General features: G+C 30.4%; 1 protein-coding gene across 1 annotated transcript; it reads right to left on the reverse strand.

Moving 5' to 3' along the window:
• Positions 1 to 7079: 7079 nt before the first annotated feature.
• On the reverse strand, positions 7080 to 8609 carry LOC106387017 (non-specific lipid transfer protein GPI-anchored 4-like). The gene is made up of 3 exons (XM_013826843.3): positions 8160 to 8609; positions 8040 to 8078; positions 7080 to 7355 (listed from the first exon to the last, which is right to left on the reverse strand). The coding sequence occupies exons 1-3, from the start codon at positions 8530 to 8532 to the stop codon at positions 7132 to 7134; spliced, it is 636 nt and encodes a 211-aa protein (XP_013682297.1). The 5' UTR covers positions 8533 to 8609; the 3' UTR covers positions 7080 to 7131.
• Positions 8610 to 17671: the final 9062 nt, after the last annotated feature.

Genomic DNA, 17671 nt, shown 5'->3' on the forward strand with positions numbered 1-17671 from the left:
AAATTTATGTACTCATATTCACCTGAAAGTTAGCAAGTTTTAGTTCATCAGTCATACAGATTTCGTGAAGAGAGATGTTTACCAGCTTGAAAAGAAGGAGATTTTCCCATTTTGATTTGGAGATTAATAATCGTAATTTAAAGATAAGAGTCTTCTTTCAAGATCTTCTCAATATCGTCTTTTATTTTTACTGAATTGTCCATCTCTACTATCTTCTACGTGTTCCTCTCAGTTATGCTCCCACATGGATGTTGGATAAACGTGAATAATACTTGAATTACAAGTTTTTTTATTATATATGTTGTGTTTATCTATAAGGGATTAGGAAATATCTAGTTGTGTTAATCCTAATGATTTTAGGATAATTAGAGAGTTATATAAGGAGATGCTAATGTGTAGCATAACTTAATGAGTTTGTGAGTTTGAAGTTTTGAGATAGTTTCCTCAAGAGATTAATAAGAAGAGTTCTTATTTGTGTGATCTTACATTCGAGTTCGTGTTATTGTGATCGTGTTCTTCAGACCTATATTCTACATTTGGTATCAGAGCCACACAAAACAATGGGTAATATAGTTGCAGCAACCGGAAGAGCCAAGGAAGGAGGAGGACCGTCGTCTATACAGTGTCCTATGCTCAACACAACAAATTATACTGTATGGACCATGAGGATGAAGATTCTTCTTAGAGTCCATAAGGTCTGGGAGGCCGTGGAGACAGTAGTCGCAAACACCGAGAAGAATGATATGGCGTTAGCCCTTCTGTTTCAGTCAATTCCCTAGTCTTATACTACAGGTCGGAGAGCTTGGGGCAGCAAAACAAGTGTGGGATGCTATCAAAACTCGGCATGTAGGAGCAGAACGGGTCAAAGAGGCAAGACTCCAAACCTTAACGACCGTGTTATGATCGTTTAAAGATGAAGGAAACATAGAGCATTGATTATTTTGGAGGAAAGTTGTCTGAATTAGCGTCAAGATCAGATGCCTGAAGAGTGACCATTGAAGAAACAAAACTCGTTAAGAAGTCATATCTCATACCTTAAAACGCGGACAGCCATAAAATCGTCGACCTGTGTTTTCGTCAATCCAAGCTTGACTTATACGCGCCGGTAATCCATAAAAATACAATCTTTAACCAGAATTTTGGCTCTTCCTTGACGATCCCGAACCCACTTCCATCTTCACTTTTTGTGGCTGAGAAGTGCAGAAAACGTGAAGGCGAAGAAATTCAATTAGATAGGAGAGTGGGTCGGGTTTAATTTAATGGTCGGATTTAGATTCGGATATGGGCGGGTTAAAGTTTCAAAAATTCGATTTGATCCCAAGGAGTTTTTATAAGATCTAATTAGACCCTGCATGGTTAATTAGCTACATTTAAAAGAGTTTATGTAGCCCGAGACACATTTTAATACTTCAGAAGGTTTAAGATACATTACCCAATAGTTGGTATAGCTAGAAATCTTTTTCCATAAATTACTTATTTTCAAGGGGGATTTACCAAATATGACTCAAAACTTGACTTTGATTGCAAAAGTATATACAAACTTGAATCAAATGCAAAACTAACCTAAAAGCCTTGTGGAAAAAACATAAGCCATTTTTAGGAATATAGCCCCAGTAAGTCGTCTGAGTCGTCTGAGATGCTCGAAGTCGTCTGGTGTAGTTGATCTTAAAAATAATTTATAAATTTTATAAAAAATATTTTGGCAAATGAAAAATTAAAATCATTTAATTATAAAAATTTTTAAGTAATGTAAATTAAGATATAATAAAATTGAATAGTTTTCAGCATAGATGAGTGAAAGTAGTTAATCATGATATTCTTTGGTTTTATGGTTTGACAACATATGTTGTAGTATTGTATGTATTCTTAGAGTTATATTTAGGAAAGCTTGAATGTTTTTTTGAAAAATTAATTTTTTACCTATAAGTGTTTATTTTTGTGTATAGTAAACACTTTTGAAGTTTAATTTGATTTTATGAAGTGTTTAGTTAGTTAATTAAGTTTAGGGGTTATGTTTAGGGTCTAGACGAGTAACTTGTAAGTCGTCTGGTGAATAATTTAAACCAGACGACTTACATGTAAGTCGTCCAAATATTACCGCCTAAATTTTTTTAAAAAATTATTTTTCCGTTTAAATAATTTAAACCAGACGACTTATCTAGGAAGTCTTTTATTTTATTTTCCCGCTAAAAATATTTTAGTTTCGCTAAAAATATTAAAGTCTTCTGGGTGACTTACAAGTAAGTCGTCTAGGAAGTCGTCTGAATCAAAAATAATTAACCTAATTGGATTTTTTTTTGTCTCCCTATATAAAGAAATTTTACAATTCTCTGTTTCTCTCAAATGGCTACAACAAAAATGTAATGTTCATCATTCTAAAACTCTTCAACCTCTCTCTAATCTCTTTGAACTTATAAACTCTAAGCTTTATATCAATTTATTGTTTTTGTCTCATGTCTTTCTCACTAATTTATCTTGTTTTTGCAGGTTTTTCATCACATGGTTCTCATCTTCCACTCATTTAAAGGTAGATCTATCAATTTTATATATGTATTTTTGTGTGTTCTATAAAAGTAGATTTATCTAATCTTCCACTCATTTTCTCTGTTTTTAAGTCATTTGAACGTTTTTGGATATGCAGGTTTTTCATATCTAGATTTGGATATGCAGGTTTTTCAGATCAGGAAGACGTTTGAGACCGACTTACCTGTTAGTCGTCTAAAATATAATGCGCTAGACGACTTCCAGGAAGTCTTCCTGACGACTTCGTCTGACAGAGTCTTCTCCCATGTCTCTCCCTTTCATAACAGATCTGAGCGTTTTGGTAAGTTTTTATGTCTGATTTTTTTTCATTTGGTAACTTTCTGTTGTATAAAGTTCTTACTTTATTTCTGAACTAAAACTCTCCAAACCCACTCTAATATCTTTGATTTGAAAACACCAAACTTTATATGAATTTTTCAGTTTTATCTCATGTCTTTCTCACTAATCTATCTTTTTTTGTAGGTTTTTAATCAGATTGTTTTCATCTTCCACTCATTTAAAGGTAAATCTATTAATTTTATATATGTATTTTTGTGTGTTCTATAAAGGTAGATTTATCTAATATTCCACTCATTTTCTCTGTTTTTAAGTCATTTGAACGTTTTTTTATACGCAGATTTTTCAGATCTAGATTTGATATGCAGGTTTTTCAGATATGGAAGACTTCTGGGACGACTTACCTGTTAGTCGTCTAAAACATAATACGCTGGACGAATTCCAGGAAGTCTTCTGACGAATCTTCTTTCATATCAAGTGGAGTCCAAGTTTGTCTTTGTAGAGGAATGATCTATAATAATTTTGTTTGTGGTGTTTTTTTTTTATTTGCATGTCTACTCTTTTAGTTGTGAATTTTTTGTAAAATCAGTAATAATGTTTCCCAATATGTAATATATGTGCTAACAATGTGTTTACACATTTACAAATCAATGAGATAATATACTTCAATAGTCTTTTTCTTATCTCTGGATCTCCCATATGCAATAATAAACTCCAATGGCCTTCTTCTCATCTTAATAAACAAGAATGTTGGTAGCCTCATATTGATACAACATTTTAAGAAGCATTTGAACCTTTCTTCCAACTCATAACAATAATCATCATTGGTGTCTATAAGAATAATTAATACTTAAGAGATGGAAACAAACAATAGTAACTAGTCAAAGCATATCACATTTATTACAAGTTTGTGTTGAAAAACTTAGTCAAATTTAGTAAAACTAAGGGAGAAAACATATTTTGAAAATATGAGTTTTACATATCTTGAAGTTATTTATCACTCTTAAATATACAAGTTATTCAAACACTAGCGTAGAAGACTTCTACGGAAGTCTTCTCGGATCAGTTAGAAACTTTAATTAACGTGAATGTTGGTAACTTCATAAATATCACCAATTAAGTTATAAATTTTATTCAGTAGCCCTAATATTGACTAATATACATGAATTAACAAAAAAATATTAAAAAGTCTTTATAAGTTTAGAGAAAATGAAAGTTTATTAAACATTGACGCAGACGACTTCCACGGAGGTCGTCTGAGTCGTCCATTTAGGTTAGTTTTGCAATTGATTTTTAACCTAGACGATTTACATGTTAGTCGTCCACCTTTGTTTGTAAGTCGTTTAGGGAAAACGGGTTAGTTTTGCATTTGACCGGAATGTGTCAGAAATTTGACTTTTCCTGGACGACTTACAAGTTAGTCTTCCAGTAGAAAATTAAAAAAAAAATATATTTTTTTTTTCCTAGATGACTAACTTGTAAGTCGTTCCAGGTTAGTTTTGCAATTGAATTATTAAACAAAAAAATTGTTTTTTCTAGACGACTTACACGTTAGTCGTCTCGAGTTTTTTTCCTAGACGACTAACATGTAAGTCGTCCAAGATAAGCAAGGTTTGACCAGAATCACGGAATAAAATCCTGGACGACTTAGATGTAAGTCGTCGAACGGACGACTTCCGTGTAAGTCGTCTAGAAAAAAATTCTTATTTGTTTAATATTTCAATTGCAAAACTAACCTGAGATGAGGAAAAGTCAAAATTTTAACACATTCTGGTCAAATGCAAAACTAACCCGTTTTCCCTAGACGGTCTCGATTTTTTTTCTATCAAACAAAGGTGGACGACTAACCTGTAAGTCTAGAAAAAATAAATTAAAAGTTAATTGCAAAAATAACCTCTACATTGACCAGACGACTTCCAGGTAAGTTGTCTACAGCCAGAAAACTTACCTGTAAGTCGTCTGGACGAACATATCTGGAAAAAATCTCAATTTCATAGTTTCAACCAGTCAGATAACTTGTTTAGCACATATAAGTCTTTTCCAAACACCCAGAATCTCAAACAAAAGTGACCCACCAAGAATCACAAGCTTCAATGGATTTATGAACCATAAAAATTTTAGAATCAAAATCTTGGGATTTTTTTGGATGAATATGGAGAGAAAGTGAAAGAAATGTTGTTTTTAGTTGATAAGAATTGAGAAAAAGAAGTGTAAATCGATTTGAGGTGCATTAAGAGCTTCAAATTGGTTGTTCATGGTGGTTGATGTATTGATGGTAATGACATTCTTGTAAATACATGAAGATGATGAGGTTGAGAGAGTAAAAATGTAATTTCGAAAAAAGAAAAAAAACTAATGGCATTTCGTAAATAATGTGAACTTGTGGGGTGAATAGGACAAAAGAAAAAAAAACATAGGTTAGTTTTGTGGTTGACTTCATGTTTTGAGTCAATTTTGTAAAAACCCCTATTTTCAATGGTGAAACGTGCTTAATTGACCTTTAAAACCTCATTAATCCCTTAAACATTATTTGCAAAATGATTTGCATATGTGGCATATCTACATTCATTTTCGACAAGAAAAAATGACATGTCTTTTGAAAATTATGACATGACATCAATCTAATTATAACATGTATAATTTTTCGTATAAAACTTTATATTTTCTGGAAATGTTTTTAATTTATGGTCATGATTAATAACTCTTATATCATCATTAATGTAAACTTTTTGTATAAATATTTTTAAGGCAAGACTATAGAAATGTATTATTAACTGATAACTCATATATCACAATTTCTCTAAACATTATTTGCGAATTTATTTGAATATATGTCATCACCACATTAAATCTCAACAAGTAAAGATGACATGAATTTTGAAAAATGTGACAGCCCATCAATCTAATTATAAAATTTACAATTTCCATATAAAACTTTATATTTTTGCAATGTTTTAAAATATGGTAATGATTAATAAATCTTATATCGTCATTAGTGTAAACTTTTCTACAAATATTTTTAGCAAAAAAATTGAAGTATATTAATAACTGATAACTCATATATCATCTTTAAAGTAATATATATAGCAAGTTAATAAAAAAGAAAATAAGTAGTGACAAATATATATATATATATATATATATATATATATCAATTAATATATCATATTTTGTTTAAATTTGTATGTATATATTATTAAAATTAATTGTAAGTGTAACGTTAACAAATAAAAAACTAAAGAAACACTCATCAAAAAAAATTTGTTGATAATTAAATGATAAAATGTTATTTAAATTTATATATTATTAATTTACATATTTATTTTAATGTATTTGAACTATAACAAAAAGGCAGAATTTATTAATATTTATATATTTAAATAAATACATATTTAAAACTAAAGAATAAGAGAAATATTTAGAATAAATAATCATTAAATATAATATAATATTAACAAATTATTTTATAAAATATAATTTTAACTTTACTAAAATTTAAACAAAATTAAACTGAAATAGTTAAACCTAATTAAAAGAAACAGGACTACAAAAAAATAAATTGAAGATTTATTCTAAACCGATTGAGTTAGAATATAAAATAATAATATAAGTAAATTTTAAAATAAAATAAAATTGTATGATATTTAAAATTATTATTTCTGCTCATGGAAAACTCCTAGTACATTTAACATTACAGCGAACATCGATTTGTAGAAATAAGGATCCATCATATAACTTTATCCCCTCACAAATCCCTAAATTCCTATCTTAATCTCCAAATTCTCTATTCAAAATAGTCTATTTATCTACCTCTCAATCTAAGACAATGAAGGTCCACAAGACTAAACTAAGAACGTTGTGGCGTAATACTGATTTGGGGTTATATCAAGTGGATTTTATTTTAGAGAAATCAAGCACAAATCCAATATCTATTGAGTTGGGAAATTTGAAATTTCCATTTCTTGATATCGTGTTTGGTTTGGCACACGAACAACTTGAGATAAAGAAGTTGATTCTTGAGCTATAGAGAAAAGGTATCTTGTATATTCATAACAGTGGCATTTGATGTAACAGAGATTTTGTTTGAATAAAATTTTACATTCGTTCAAAAAAAAAGAAATTTGAAATTTCAGGATATTGTGCAGTTGTACACATATTTGATTTTCTTGAGAAAGCAGGACACAAAATTCAAGCATATAAAAAATTTGATTAACCAAGAACATCAAATTAAAACAGCATCAGTCATGAAATCTCAACAATAAAATGTCAAACGCAGTAAAAATATATATGAGATGTGAAAAATACAATTAATTAGAAAAAACCCAAAATGTATGTTATAGAAGACACGATAATGGCAAAGAGGGTCAGTGTTGAAACTGAGAGCTGGTTGGTGCCAGAACTTGAGGGAGACGGTGCCGTCATTCCAGGCGACTCAGCCAAAGATGGTGAAGATGTTGGTGACTCGTCTGAAGATGGCGATGTTGGTGACTCGTCTGAAGATGGTGAAGTCATAGGTGTTCCAGCTGATGGTGAAACTGCATTCATATTATCAATCATATATTATACTTCTTAGCATAAATATGATCTACACAAAACAAAAAGCTGAGAAGGGAACTTACATTTTTCACAAAAAAATAAATAAATCAATATAGTTATAAATGTAAGCCTAAACTGATTGATGCAAATGCAATATAAGTGAAAAATGAAAACTGTGGTATATAAAAATATCATGGAATCTGAATAGATTAATTGCATTTGCTGGGAAAATCTAACTACTAAACTAACTAACAATACGCAAATAACGTTCTAGCCTAATATGTAAATTATCTTTCATTTCATTTTTGTTTTCCTTTCTTCCCCAAATTCAGTTTTGATTACGAGTATAATAGAAGAAAATATATCATTTATTATAACATATTAATAGAAGAAAATATATCATTTATTATAACATATCAAAAATGTAGTTTACGTTTTAGTTATTGCAAATGCAATACAAATACTTGACAATTATAATTCTAGTGACCCTCAATGAAACATGAAATATATTTGTTACCAGAAAATTTAATAAATATACTAAAAACAAAACTGTAACTAATAGATTTTTAATCAAACTGGATAGAATATTAAAAAAAAAAGCTTCAATCTTAAGTATAAAACACAATAATTTAGTTATCTAAGAAAAAAAATGAAAAATACTTAATGAGTACTCGGAGACATACCAGGAGTAGATGCACCCGGTGCTGACGCGCCCGGTATAGCTACACCAGCAAGAAAAAATTAACTTCATAACATTGAAAACAATACGCAAAAAACTAGGAATGAGACACATAAAAACTCACCACAATGGGGAGCAGCAATGGGGAGCTTGCAAGTCGTGGGCATGGAATGAGCTCTAGTGCTATTAATTTCAATCCCCATATCTTTGGTACTCGCTAAGCCGACGCAAACACACTTAGGATTATATTGTAAAACAGATAGTATTCCCCCACAACACACTTTCGTGGGACTGGTATCATTTGATCCGGGGGTTATGTACGATAGACAATCCATCATGTCATATATTACGCTCGAGCAATCAGAATTTGACGGTCCTGGCGCCGGAGTTGCTACCGGTGAGGGAGACATTGCGGAATGTGATTTGTTGCGGGCGTGGATGGGAGCAAATGATGGTGATAGTAGTACCAAGATAGAAAGACATAGATATTGCTTCATTATTGATATACTGTTTCTTTAAAAGTGCTTATCACTATTATTTCTGTTGTTAGATTTGTTTCATGATAAGAGAAGAGGAGGTTTATATATAGAAAGTAAACTCGGAAAATAAAAGGATAGGAATTTATGAGTTTGTTTTTCTTGTTTTTAGGATTTGAATCCGGTTCCTGTTCCTTATATTTTGGGAGTTTAAAAATCGAGTTTTTCTTGGGTTCACCTCCTAGGGTGGTTCACCATCCACTAATAAGTTGCCAGCTCATATCTAGTTTTTCATAAAAAAAAGAAGGTAAAATATAATTAGAAATATAATTATTAACTTAAAAAAAAGGAAAACGAAAAAAAGGAAACAAAAAAAAAAACAGAACACGGCGGCTTCTAACTTGTTTTGATTTTCAAATTAGTTTTTCAGTCTTAAATTTAAGAATCTATCCTGTTAATTTAAATTCTTGCTTTTATCTAATGATAAAAATGTTACTAAAGTTCTAAATGGTCCAATAAAATATTTATTCTATTAAAACAGAGTCACAAAAAATGTTAATATGACTTATTCGATTATATACATTAATAAATTAAGTATACAATATTTCTATAAAATACGAATCAATTAAATATACAATATTTCTAGAAAATCTTAATAATTTATAGAGGTACTAATAATAAATAAATTTTATTTAGCTTATAGAAAATTATGTGGAGAAAAAATATAACAAAATCTTATTTAATATTTTAAATATTATTTTTATTAGATAATAAATCAATTAATTTCTTAATTACTTATATAAATATATTATAAATAATGTTGATTATTATTTTATTATAAACGAAAAGTAAAAATTAAATGCAATTTATAAAACAGTTTTATGGCTTTTATATTTATAGTTCATATATTATATTTAAATAGAAGTACTGTATGAACTAAATATGAAAAAGTTATATTAAATTGGTAAATTAATTTATTTTATTATTAAAAGTATTTTTATTTAGAAAGTGAGACAACTATATAATATATTTTGATAACAGGATGCATGTTTCATACAAATAATCAAAGAGAAGATAACAGAGATGTGTGTTTCACACGTTAACCCCTCGATATTATACTTTCTTTTTGTTGATGATAACATTTTTTTTTGTAAAGCAGAGCACCATAAATATAAATAAATTATGAAAATAATTAAAAAAATATAGAAAAATTTCAGGTCAATGCATCGATTTTGATAAATAATCATTACTATTCAGGTTGGGTTGAGACAGGAAAACGAATTGGCGATGGAAAACAGTCATATGTAACTAAAATCTATCATTTCCATCATATTTTGTTGGTTTGGTAAAAACGAGGAAAAGTATGAGGTAGATATAGACAGCTTCACAAGAAGAAGAATTTAACTATACTCTTCTCGGTGACATATATCAATATATGTGTGATAAGACTGGTTATAAATACCATTAATTTTTAATTAAGGTGATGATTGTTTTGTTAGATTTTAGATTTTGGTTTTTGGATTTTGATTTTTGGTTTTTAGTTTTTGGTTTTCAGTTTTTGGTTTTTGATTTTGCAGTAGATTTTGGTTTTTTGAAAAACTTGATTGGTGGTTTTTGATTTTGGTTTTTAGTTTCTGTTTTTTGCTTTTAAAACAAAATAAATTTTAAATATTATGAATAGTAAAATATCTATTATTGAAAAAAAACAATACTATCATCAAAGCATACATAATTTTTAAAAAATATATTTTAAAATAAAAAATAACATTATCATTGTAAAATAAAATTAAAATAGTTACATTTTAAAAAATGGTAAAAATAAATATTTATGTTATTCAAATATTTTAACATAAAAACTATTAGTTTTTAAATAAAAAAATATTATGTAATAAATGTATAATAACTATAACTAACAAATTTAATTAACTTAATGTAAAATTTATAGTATAAATTATTATTTAAATAATTATAAAATAAATCAACCTAAAAATTGTTTTATAATTTTTATTCATGTGTTTTAGAATAAATGTAGCTTTTACAAAGTAGATATTTTTTATAAAATTAATATTTTCTGAAAAAATTAAAAATTAATAAAATAAAACTATTAATAATAACATATTATTTACTATACAATTATAAATAGTACTAAATATTACCACAGAAAATAGTTACTTTTTTAAAAATAAACTAAACCAGATTTTAAATATATTTTTTAGAAGTGTATAAAATTTTATTATAAAAATATTTAATTAACTTTTCCTTGGGTTTTAAAATAAAAGGAAATTTAGAGGTAATAAATATATAATATTTACAACTAACAAATTTAATTAACTTTTCTTTGGGTTTCGTGATACAAAATATTAGTTATTATATCATGGATTTTAACTTACCTAAAAAGACTCTCAAGTTTGAGTTGTAGATAATATTATTTGTAAACCATTTGTTGATGTGTTTTCTTTTATTTTAGATGTGATTCTTTTATATATAAAATAATAAATGTATTGTAAAATGATGAAAACTGACGTAGCACTTGGGAAAACCCATAAAATGTGGATTCTGGTTTTTATGTACAAAATGGTTAAATAGTTGAAAATCTGGTTTCCCTAAAAAATAGGAAATCTACTTTACTTAAATCTTGATTGGGTGAAAACTAGATTTTGGAAAAACAAAAACTAAAAACTACTCTAGAATTTACAAACAATCAACCTATAAGTCTAATCCATTTAGACCATATATAAATGTCGTACTTAATCCTTCCCTGTTGGCGGTGACTGGAGTGGGACAAATCCCTTTAAGGGTTTCATGAAATCTTAGTCTTTTTTCCCAAATCCCCTCATATTGAATATGATATTTATAAAAGTTATAACAAAATCTGTGGTTATCCCCTATATATTAATAGAAAAAACATTATAATTTTTTTACTATGATATGTGTTATCACTAAAATGCTTTTTAAAGTCTCTAAAGAAATATGTTGGTCTACTAAACAAATATTATATACTTTTCATTAATTAACTATAAAATTAATTAAAAATCTACAATTAATATTTTTCTTTCTTTCCTTGAATAAAAGCTAATGAATTACCAAAAGTGAATAAAATATAGTATATCTTACCATTAATGATTTTAATAATAAAGATTTGATAACAATTTACATATATATCCTACATTGTTTTTTTTAATGTTATACTATTAAAATAAATTAAACAATCAAATTATCCATATATTAAAACGACTATAAATTACGAAAACTGTTAAAAGTCTCACACTAAAAACTTGTGACCAATTTTTTAATTTTTTGTTATCATAAGATACAAATGATCATAAAACCATATGAGTAAAAATCACATTTATTAATATATATATTAAACTATAAACCATATATAAATACATAAATATTTTAATCTAAAATTATGCATTGAACATGTATTGAGAATTTACTATTTTAATTTCAAAATTTGCATTAAATTTTCCAAAAATATTATAAATTATTTAAAATATTAAAAGTTACCAACTAAGTTGTTTGTCATTAATGGTTTAAGAACTTTGTTAAAAAACACAAATGATCATAAAACCATATGATTATGAAATTTCATTTAATAGAGATGCTTATTAAAAATATATTATATATTTATGTTAATATTATTTAAATTTAATTAAATATCATACAAAATAGAAAAATAATTGTTTAAATTTTTTTTATAACATCTTAACTTTATTGATATCAAATCAATATAACATATTACATGAATCGAAAATTACATAAAACATGTTGTTAAAAAGAACTTTTAGCAGAGGCAGTAATAACACGATGCTTCCTAACGCATTCGTAGGAAAGGCTGATTCGGTAGTTTTCCTCCACTTCGTTCTTGGTCTTGTAAGATTTTTCTTGTGGCTCTCAGTTTTTGTGAGTAATCGCCTTTTATCTCCAAAAAGATTATTGGAAGCGATCCATCTGTTACATCGCAATCCGTCCCGAACACTCCCGCAGCAGGAGATAACATTTTGTTGTAATTATCATGGCATTGAAATTTTTTTGATTTGAAACCAAAAAAGCTATATCTTGTCTTGTATTGATTTTTCGATTCTCCGTGAATGCATGATACCCGGATTCCAAATTCGCTGATCGGAAATCGACAAATTTATTTGAAATCTGTACTCAATCCCTCCCATTGGTTGGAATTGGTATATACAAACATCATGAAAAGTCAAACCACTTTCCACGGAAATAACGGGCTCGCCATAACACAGATGTAAACAAGAGACGAACCAAGAAAAACTCAACTCCAACCTTGGAGGAGATGATAAGAAACTTGTAAGTTTTTGCTTACTAAACGTAACTGACGATGATCGCTGGACCAACCTCTCCGGAGGAAAACTTTGAACATTGAAGGGCAAAGATCGTGACTCTAGAGAGTCGTTACTACCGTGCACCGTTGTGATGTTAACGGTTGTGATAGATTCGTCATCTCCATCCCTCATAATCAGAAATTGGGCCACGCAGAGCCAACACTGGATAGAAAGGAACAAGATCAACGTGCGTAAATCCATCGGAGATTGATTTGATATCTTGCTCATCTCTCCATTCTTACGTGGAGCCATCTTCTTAGTTTTATCAATAAGAACTAGTTTATGATAACCTAACTACAGGAAAAAAGAAAAAGAGTACGACCGACGCCGGAGTCGAAGTCGGCCGGCGTAAAACAATGAAATGGTTTGTCTTTTAAAATTAGCTTTGAAAGTGGCCATGCACCCGAGCCGTTTAAATTTATTTACCACAAAATGATTGTAAATAAACAAAAGTAATTTTTTAATTTATGTATTTGTGTCAATTTATATATATACATAACAGTTAATATTTTTTCAGTTATTCAATACATCTATTAATTTATTTTATAATATGTAAAAATATTAAACAAATAAATAATACACAAAATAATTTGTATATAAAATATTCATCCCGTGCAAGACGCTGGTTGTTAGAAATAGTTTTTTAGAATTCCTATTAAAACTCGTCAATGATTTACATCAAAAATTAGTTTGGATTATTAGAAAAAATGATTTACACTACAAATTTAATAAAAATAATACCACTTTTGGAATTTAAAAATAAAGAAACAAAAACACTTTCCATCTTCTGTCGTACCTCACACAATCACAACAATGGCGACGTAAGCTTATTTCACAACCATATTTATGTTGCTCTTATCTTCTGCTTTCCACACCTTTCCCTGGAGTTCCTTTGAAAAGTTTGGAAAGAGCCATCACAGTGCTCCGCGTCACAGATCTGATCACCTCTTTGATTTACTCTCTATTGAGTCCCTCACTCTTCACCACCACCGATCTCGACATGACTCATTCTTTCCTTCTACGTTCCTACCCTCTCTCTCCACTCCGTTCCTTTAAGCCTCCCGTCTCCGATCCCTCCCCAACGCCACCCCTCTCCCGACGCTACTTCCCTCCCCTAACCACTAACCTTCTTCCTCCAAAGAATCCATTTATCTCGACAGTGTCAACCTTCTCCCTGGTTTGTTCTATGCCATCTCACGGTTATGGTGTTGTACAACACCTTATAAAGTTTCTTTATACTTCTGCATATGGTTATGGTGTTTGTTTAATATATACATGCACCTCTGTGTTTGTACATCCCAATATCTTATGTATTAACTTAAAGCAGTGGAGATTCTACTCTATGATGAAGGTTTATTAAGTACAATTCTCTCTAATGTAACAATTAAAACAAACAGTGGATAACCTTTAGCATAAGAAATTAATCATAGCTTTGTTCATATTTTACCAACACCCAGTTCACTGCTTAACAAGCTTGATAAGGATATCAATTTCCTTTGCCATGAGAGTCAGGTTTGCTTTGTTGTTTTACTTTTCAGAATATATATTGTCTGTTACCGTAAGAAAAAGGGTTTCAGAGCCGCTTTTATTATGTGTTTGCAGAGAATGGTACTCGTGGCACTTCCCCAAGCTACGTCAAGATAGTCAATGACAACTACCTTTATGAAGCTGGAAAAGGCAAACGCTGTCGTTGAAGCTGGAAAAGCATCTATGGGTAATAATCTGACAGAGCTTGTTCTATGATAATCATGATTGTTTTTTCAGTGTATCTATCTATTCTTTCTCTTGTTCTCAGACATGTTATGTTTACCTCTTTCAAGGCCAGGATTTTTCTCCACTCAATCTGATCAACGTCCAGGCCTTTGCTTAGAGAGTTATGGACCTAGCTGATTACATACCTTGTTTCTAAAATGAGCAACATTGCTCCAAACTTGGCGGCCTTGATCAGAGATATATATGCATTGGAACAACTCCTATTTTAAATCTACTACTCCATTCGATGGAAATTCCTAGGCATGGTGGAATCAGTTGAAATATTTTTGGCTTCAAGATTGGATCCTTCGATAAGTATCATCTGGGATTTCTTCTTCGTTCCCAGAATAGCAATAGCACCATATTGGATATACAGTGCAACGAACCACACATGAGAAATGCCTCGAGTCTTCATTGTATCGTCATCAGCTTCTCTACTCCCATGACACCAATAACAGCATATTGAGTTTTTTGTTTTAAAATTCTACCAAATCCTCCATTAAAACCTCCATCAAAATCTTTAAAATCCACCAAATCCCACCAGATCGAAAACCCTCAAAATTTTGTGAAACGCCTAGTACAATAAGCCCCTCTTATTAAAAAGGACCTGAGCAATCCTTGTGGAACGGGTGTTTAGTTGATACAAACAAGTTTTTTTTTTGGTTTCTTGTCTCAGTTTATACTCAGTTACCTACTCACCATTTATTTACTGGATCAGATCGAAGGGAAATAAAGGGAAATGATCTATGTGAGTAGATCTATAAGATAGTTTAATTGAAATAATATTATTGACAATGAATGTGATGAATACAAAGAATAAAACACAAGATTATACAGCTCGAAGAGAGTACTCTAGGTCTCAGATGAGTACGTCAAAAACATATGTAAAGTGCTGGTATTCGCTTGTACTTTATATTCATGCTCGATCCAACTATCTGCATATCTAAGGCGTTCGTGTTGTGCCTTACTCCGAAGATCCGGCCTGTTGTGTAACGATTAGACCGCGAGGTGACTGGATCTTAGTTGTTCTCTGTTAGATGTGGAGTTTGCTGAAGCTTGGGCTACTGACGTGGGAGTTGGCTCTAAGTTATTTATGCTTGGTCAAAGGTGAAAATTACAAAGGGTTGATGTAAACAACTTAACAGAGATATGGCTTTGGAAACATTAAGCGAAGAACCAAGGAATCATTACAGGAACTTCAGGAAATCGAAACCACCTGATGAAAATCTCTTCAGAGCTGCCAGGGAGAAGCGGGTATTCTTTACTTCTACAGAACGAAATCTTGCATAAGATGGCTCAGTGAAGGTGACTCGAACACTAAATTCTTCCACAAATCAAAAACTTCTGTGTTTTTTATGGCAGTGACTCTCACCATATCTCTGATGCAGCTAATGCCCACGGTATGAAGACATGGCCGGCTTAACATTATTACGGGTCCTAGGACAAATTTTTTTTTTTTAATGTTTAAAATATTTTAAAATTTTAATCAGTATTATTTTGTATATTTTGTGATGAAAATAAAACTATATGCATATCAAATATTTTTGGGCATTTTTTAATTTTGTTTATTATATTTATATCTTTTTTTATATAAAAGTATAATTTTTTTAAAAAAATTGAACCACTTAACTATTAATACACTACAAGAAAACATCAAGGATTCTGAGGGAAAAAATCGTCGGAATTTCGTCGGAATATCGTTATTCCGACGCAATTCCGACGAAATACGTCGTCGGAAATAATTCCTCGGAATTTCTTTTTTCCTCTGAAATCCCTCGGAATTTTCCGACGGAATTCCGAGGAAATAAATTTCCGAGGAAATTCCGAGGATCCCTTGTTTGTCGGAAAAGTCCTCGGAATATACCGAGGTAGAACTTCGTCGGGATAATTCCTCGGAAGTTCATCGATCGCGTGTTTGGACATATATACATCGATCGATAGGAGTATACCGACGGACTTTTTCCTCGGTTTATTCCGAGGAACTGTTCCCTCGGTATATTCCGAGGGATCCGTTCCTCGGAATTTTCCGAGGGAGTTGTCCCTCGGAAAATTCCGAGGGAAATGTCCCTCGCTATATTTTAAAAAAAAACGGATCGATCGATGCGTTTTTGTTCAAAAACGCATCGATCGATGTAGTGAAAAATATAATTAATTTCCTCGAAATGTAAAAAATATTAATTTTTTTGAAAAAATAAAATTTCTGAAATTTAAATTCGAAAATATGAAATTAAAAGTAAAATTGAAATCATACTAATTAATATTCAAAGTTTCACAAATAAAAATAAAACATTCCGAGATTGGGGAAAAAAAAACTACGGGTCTGGCACGTCCGGGAACACCTCGTTCGGGTACATCCTCTGCATCATCTCCATCATTTGCTGGTTCAGCCTCCTCTGTGCCTCATAGCCCGCCTGTTGAGCCGCCATCTGGGTCTCCAACAAAGATATTCGATCATCTTTGTCCTTCAACTGAGCCGTAAGTACTTCTGGATCAACAAAGGGCGGTGGTGCAGAAGAAGGAGGAACCGACCGGGTGCGACGACCCAAACCGAACAAACGTCCCTTCTTCTTTGGAACCGACTGAATAGAAAAAAGCCAAATTTAGAAATTTAAACCAAGAAATAAATGAATTGAACTTAAAAAAAAAAGAACTTACGGATTCAACGATTTCGTTGATTCGAAACCGGGACAAGTTGGTCGAAGCCGTCGAAGCGTCATCCTCGGTTTGAAGCTGAGACACTTCGTCTACCACCTGAGTTTGGACCAGGTCGACCACGTCCCTCACAAGACCGTCATCAATCTGGCCGGTCTTCTTGTTGGTATACGCCCTCCTCATTAGGGCGAGATCATCGACCGGCTCGCCACCATTTTCTTCCGCCTTGAAAAAAAACATAAAATTAAAGAAACATTAGAAATTAGAAGAAATGCACAATAAATTTAAATTCTGAAACTCAAATAATTGAAGAAAAAGCGGTTAAATTTTTTTAATAAATATATAAAAATAGTTCTAATAAACAAAAATAGTTTTAATAAATAAAAATTGTTTAATAATTACAAAAA

The sequence above is a fragment of the Brassica napus genome, chromosome C3 (genome assembly GCF_020379485.1).
Source record: "Brassica napus cultivar Da-Ae chromosome C3, Da-Ae, whole genome shotgun sequence".
NCBI classification, from domain to species: Eukaryota; Viridiplantae; Streptophyta; class Magnoliopsida; order Brassicales; family Brassicaceae; genus Brassica; species Brassica napus.

Coding starts and splice junctions, on each gene's coding strand:
- LOC106387017 (XM_013826843.3), bottom strand. CDS start 8,532: ATGAAGCAATATCTATGTCTTTCTATCTTGGTACTACTATCACCATCA. Junction 8,079..8,159: donor CATTGCTGCTCCCCATTGTG/GTGAGTTTTTAT, acceptor TTGCTGGTGTAG/CTATACCGGGCGCGTCAGCA. Junction 7,356..8,039: donor ACCGGGTGCATCTACTCCTG/GTATGTCTCCGA, acceptor ATATGAATGCAG/TTTCACCATCAGCTGGAACA.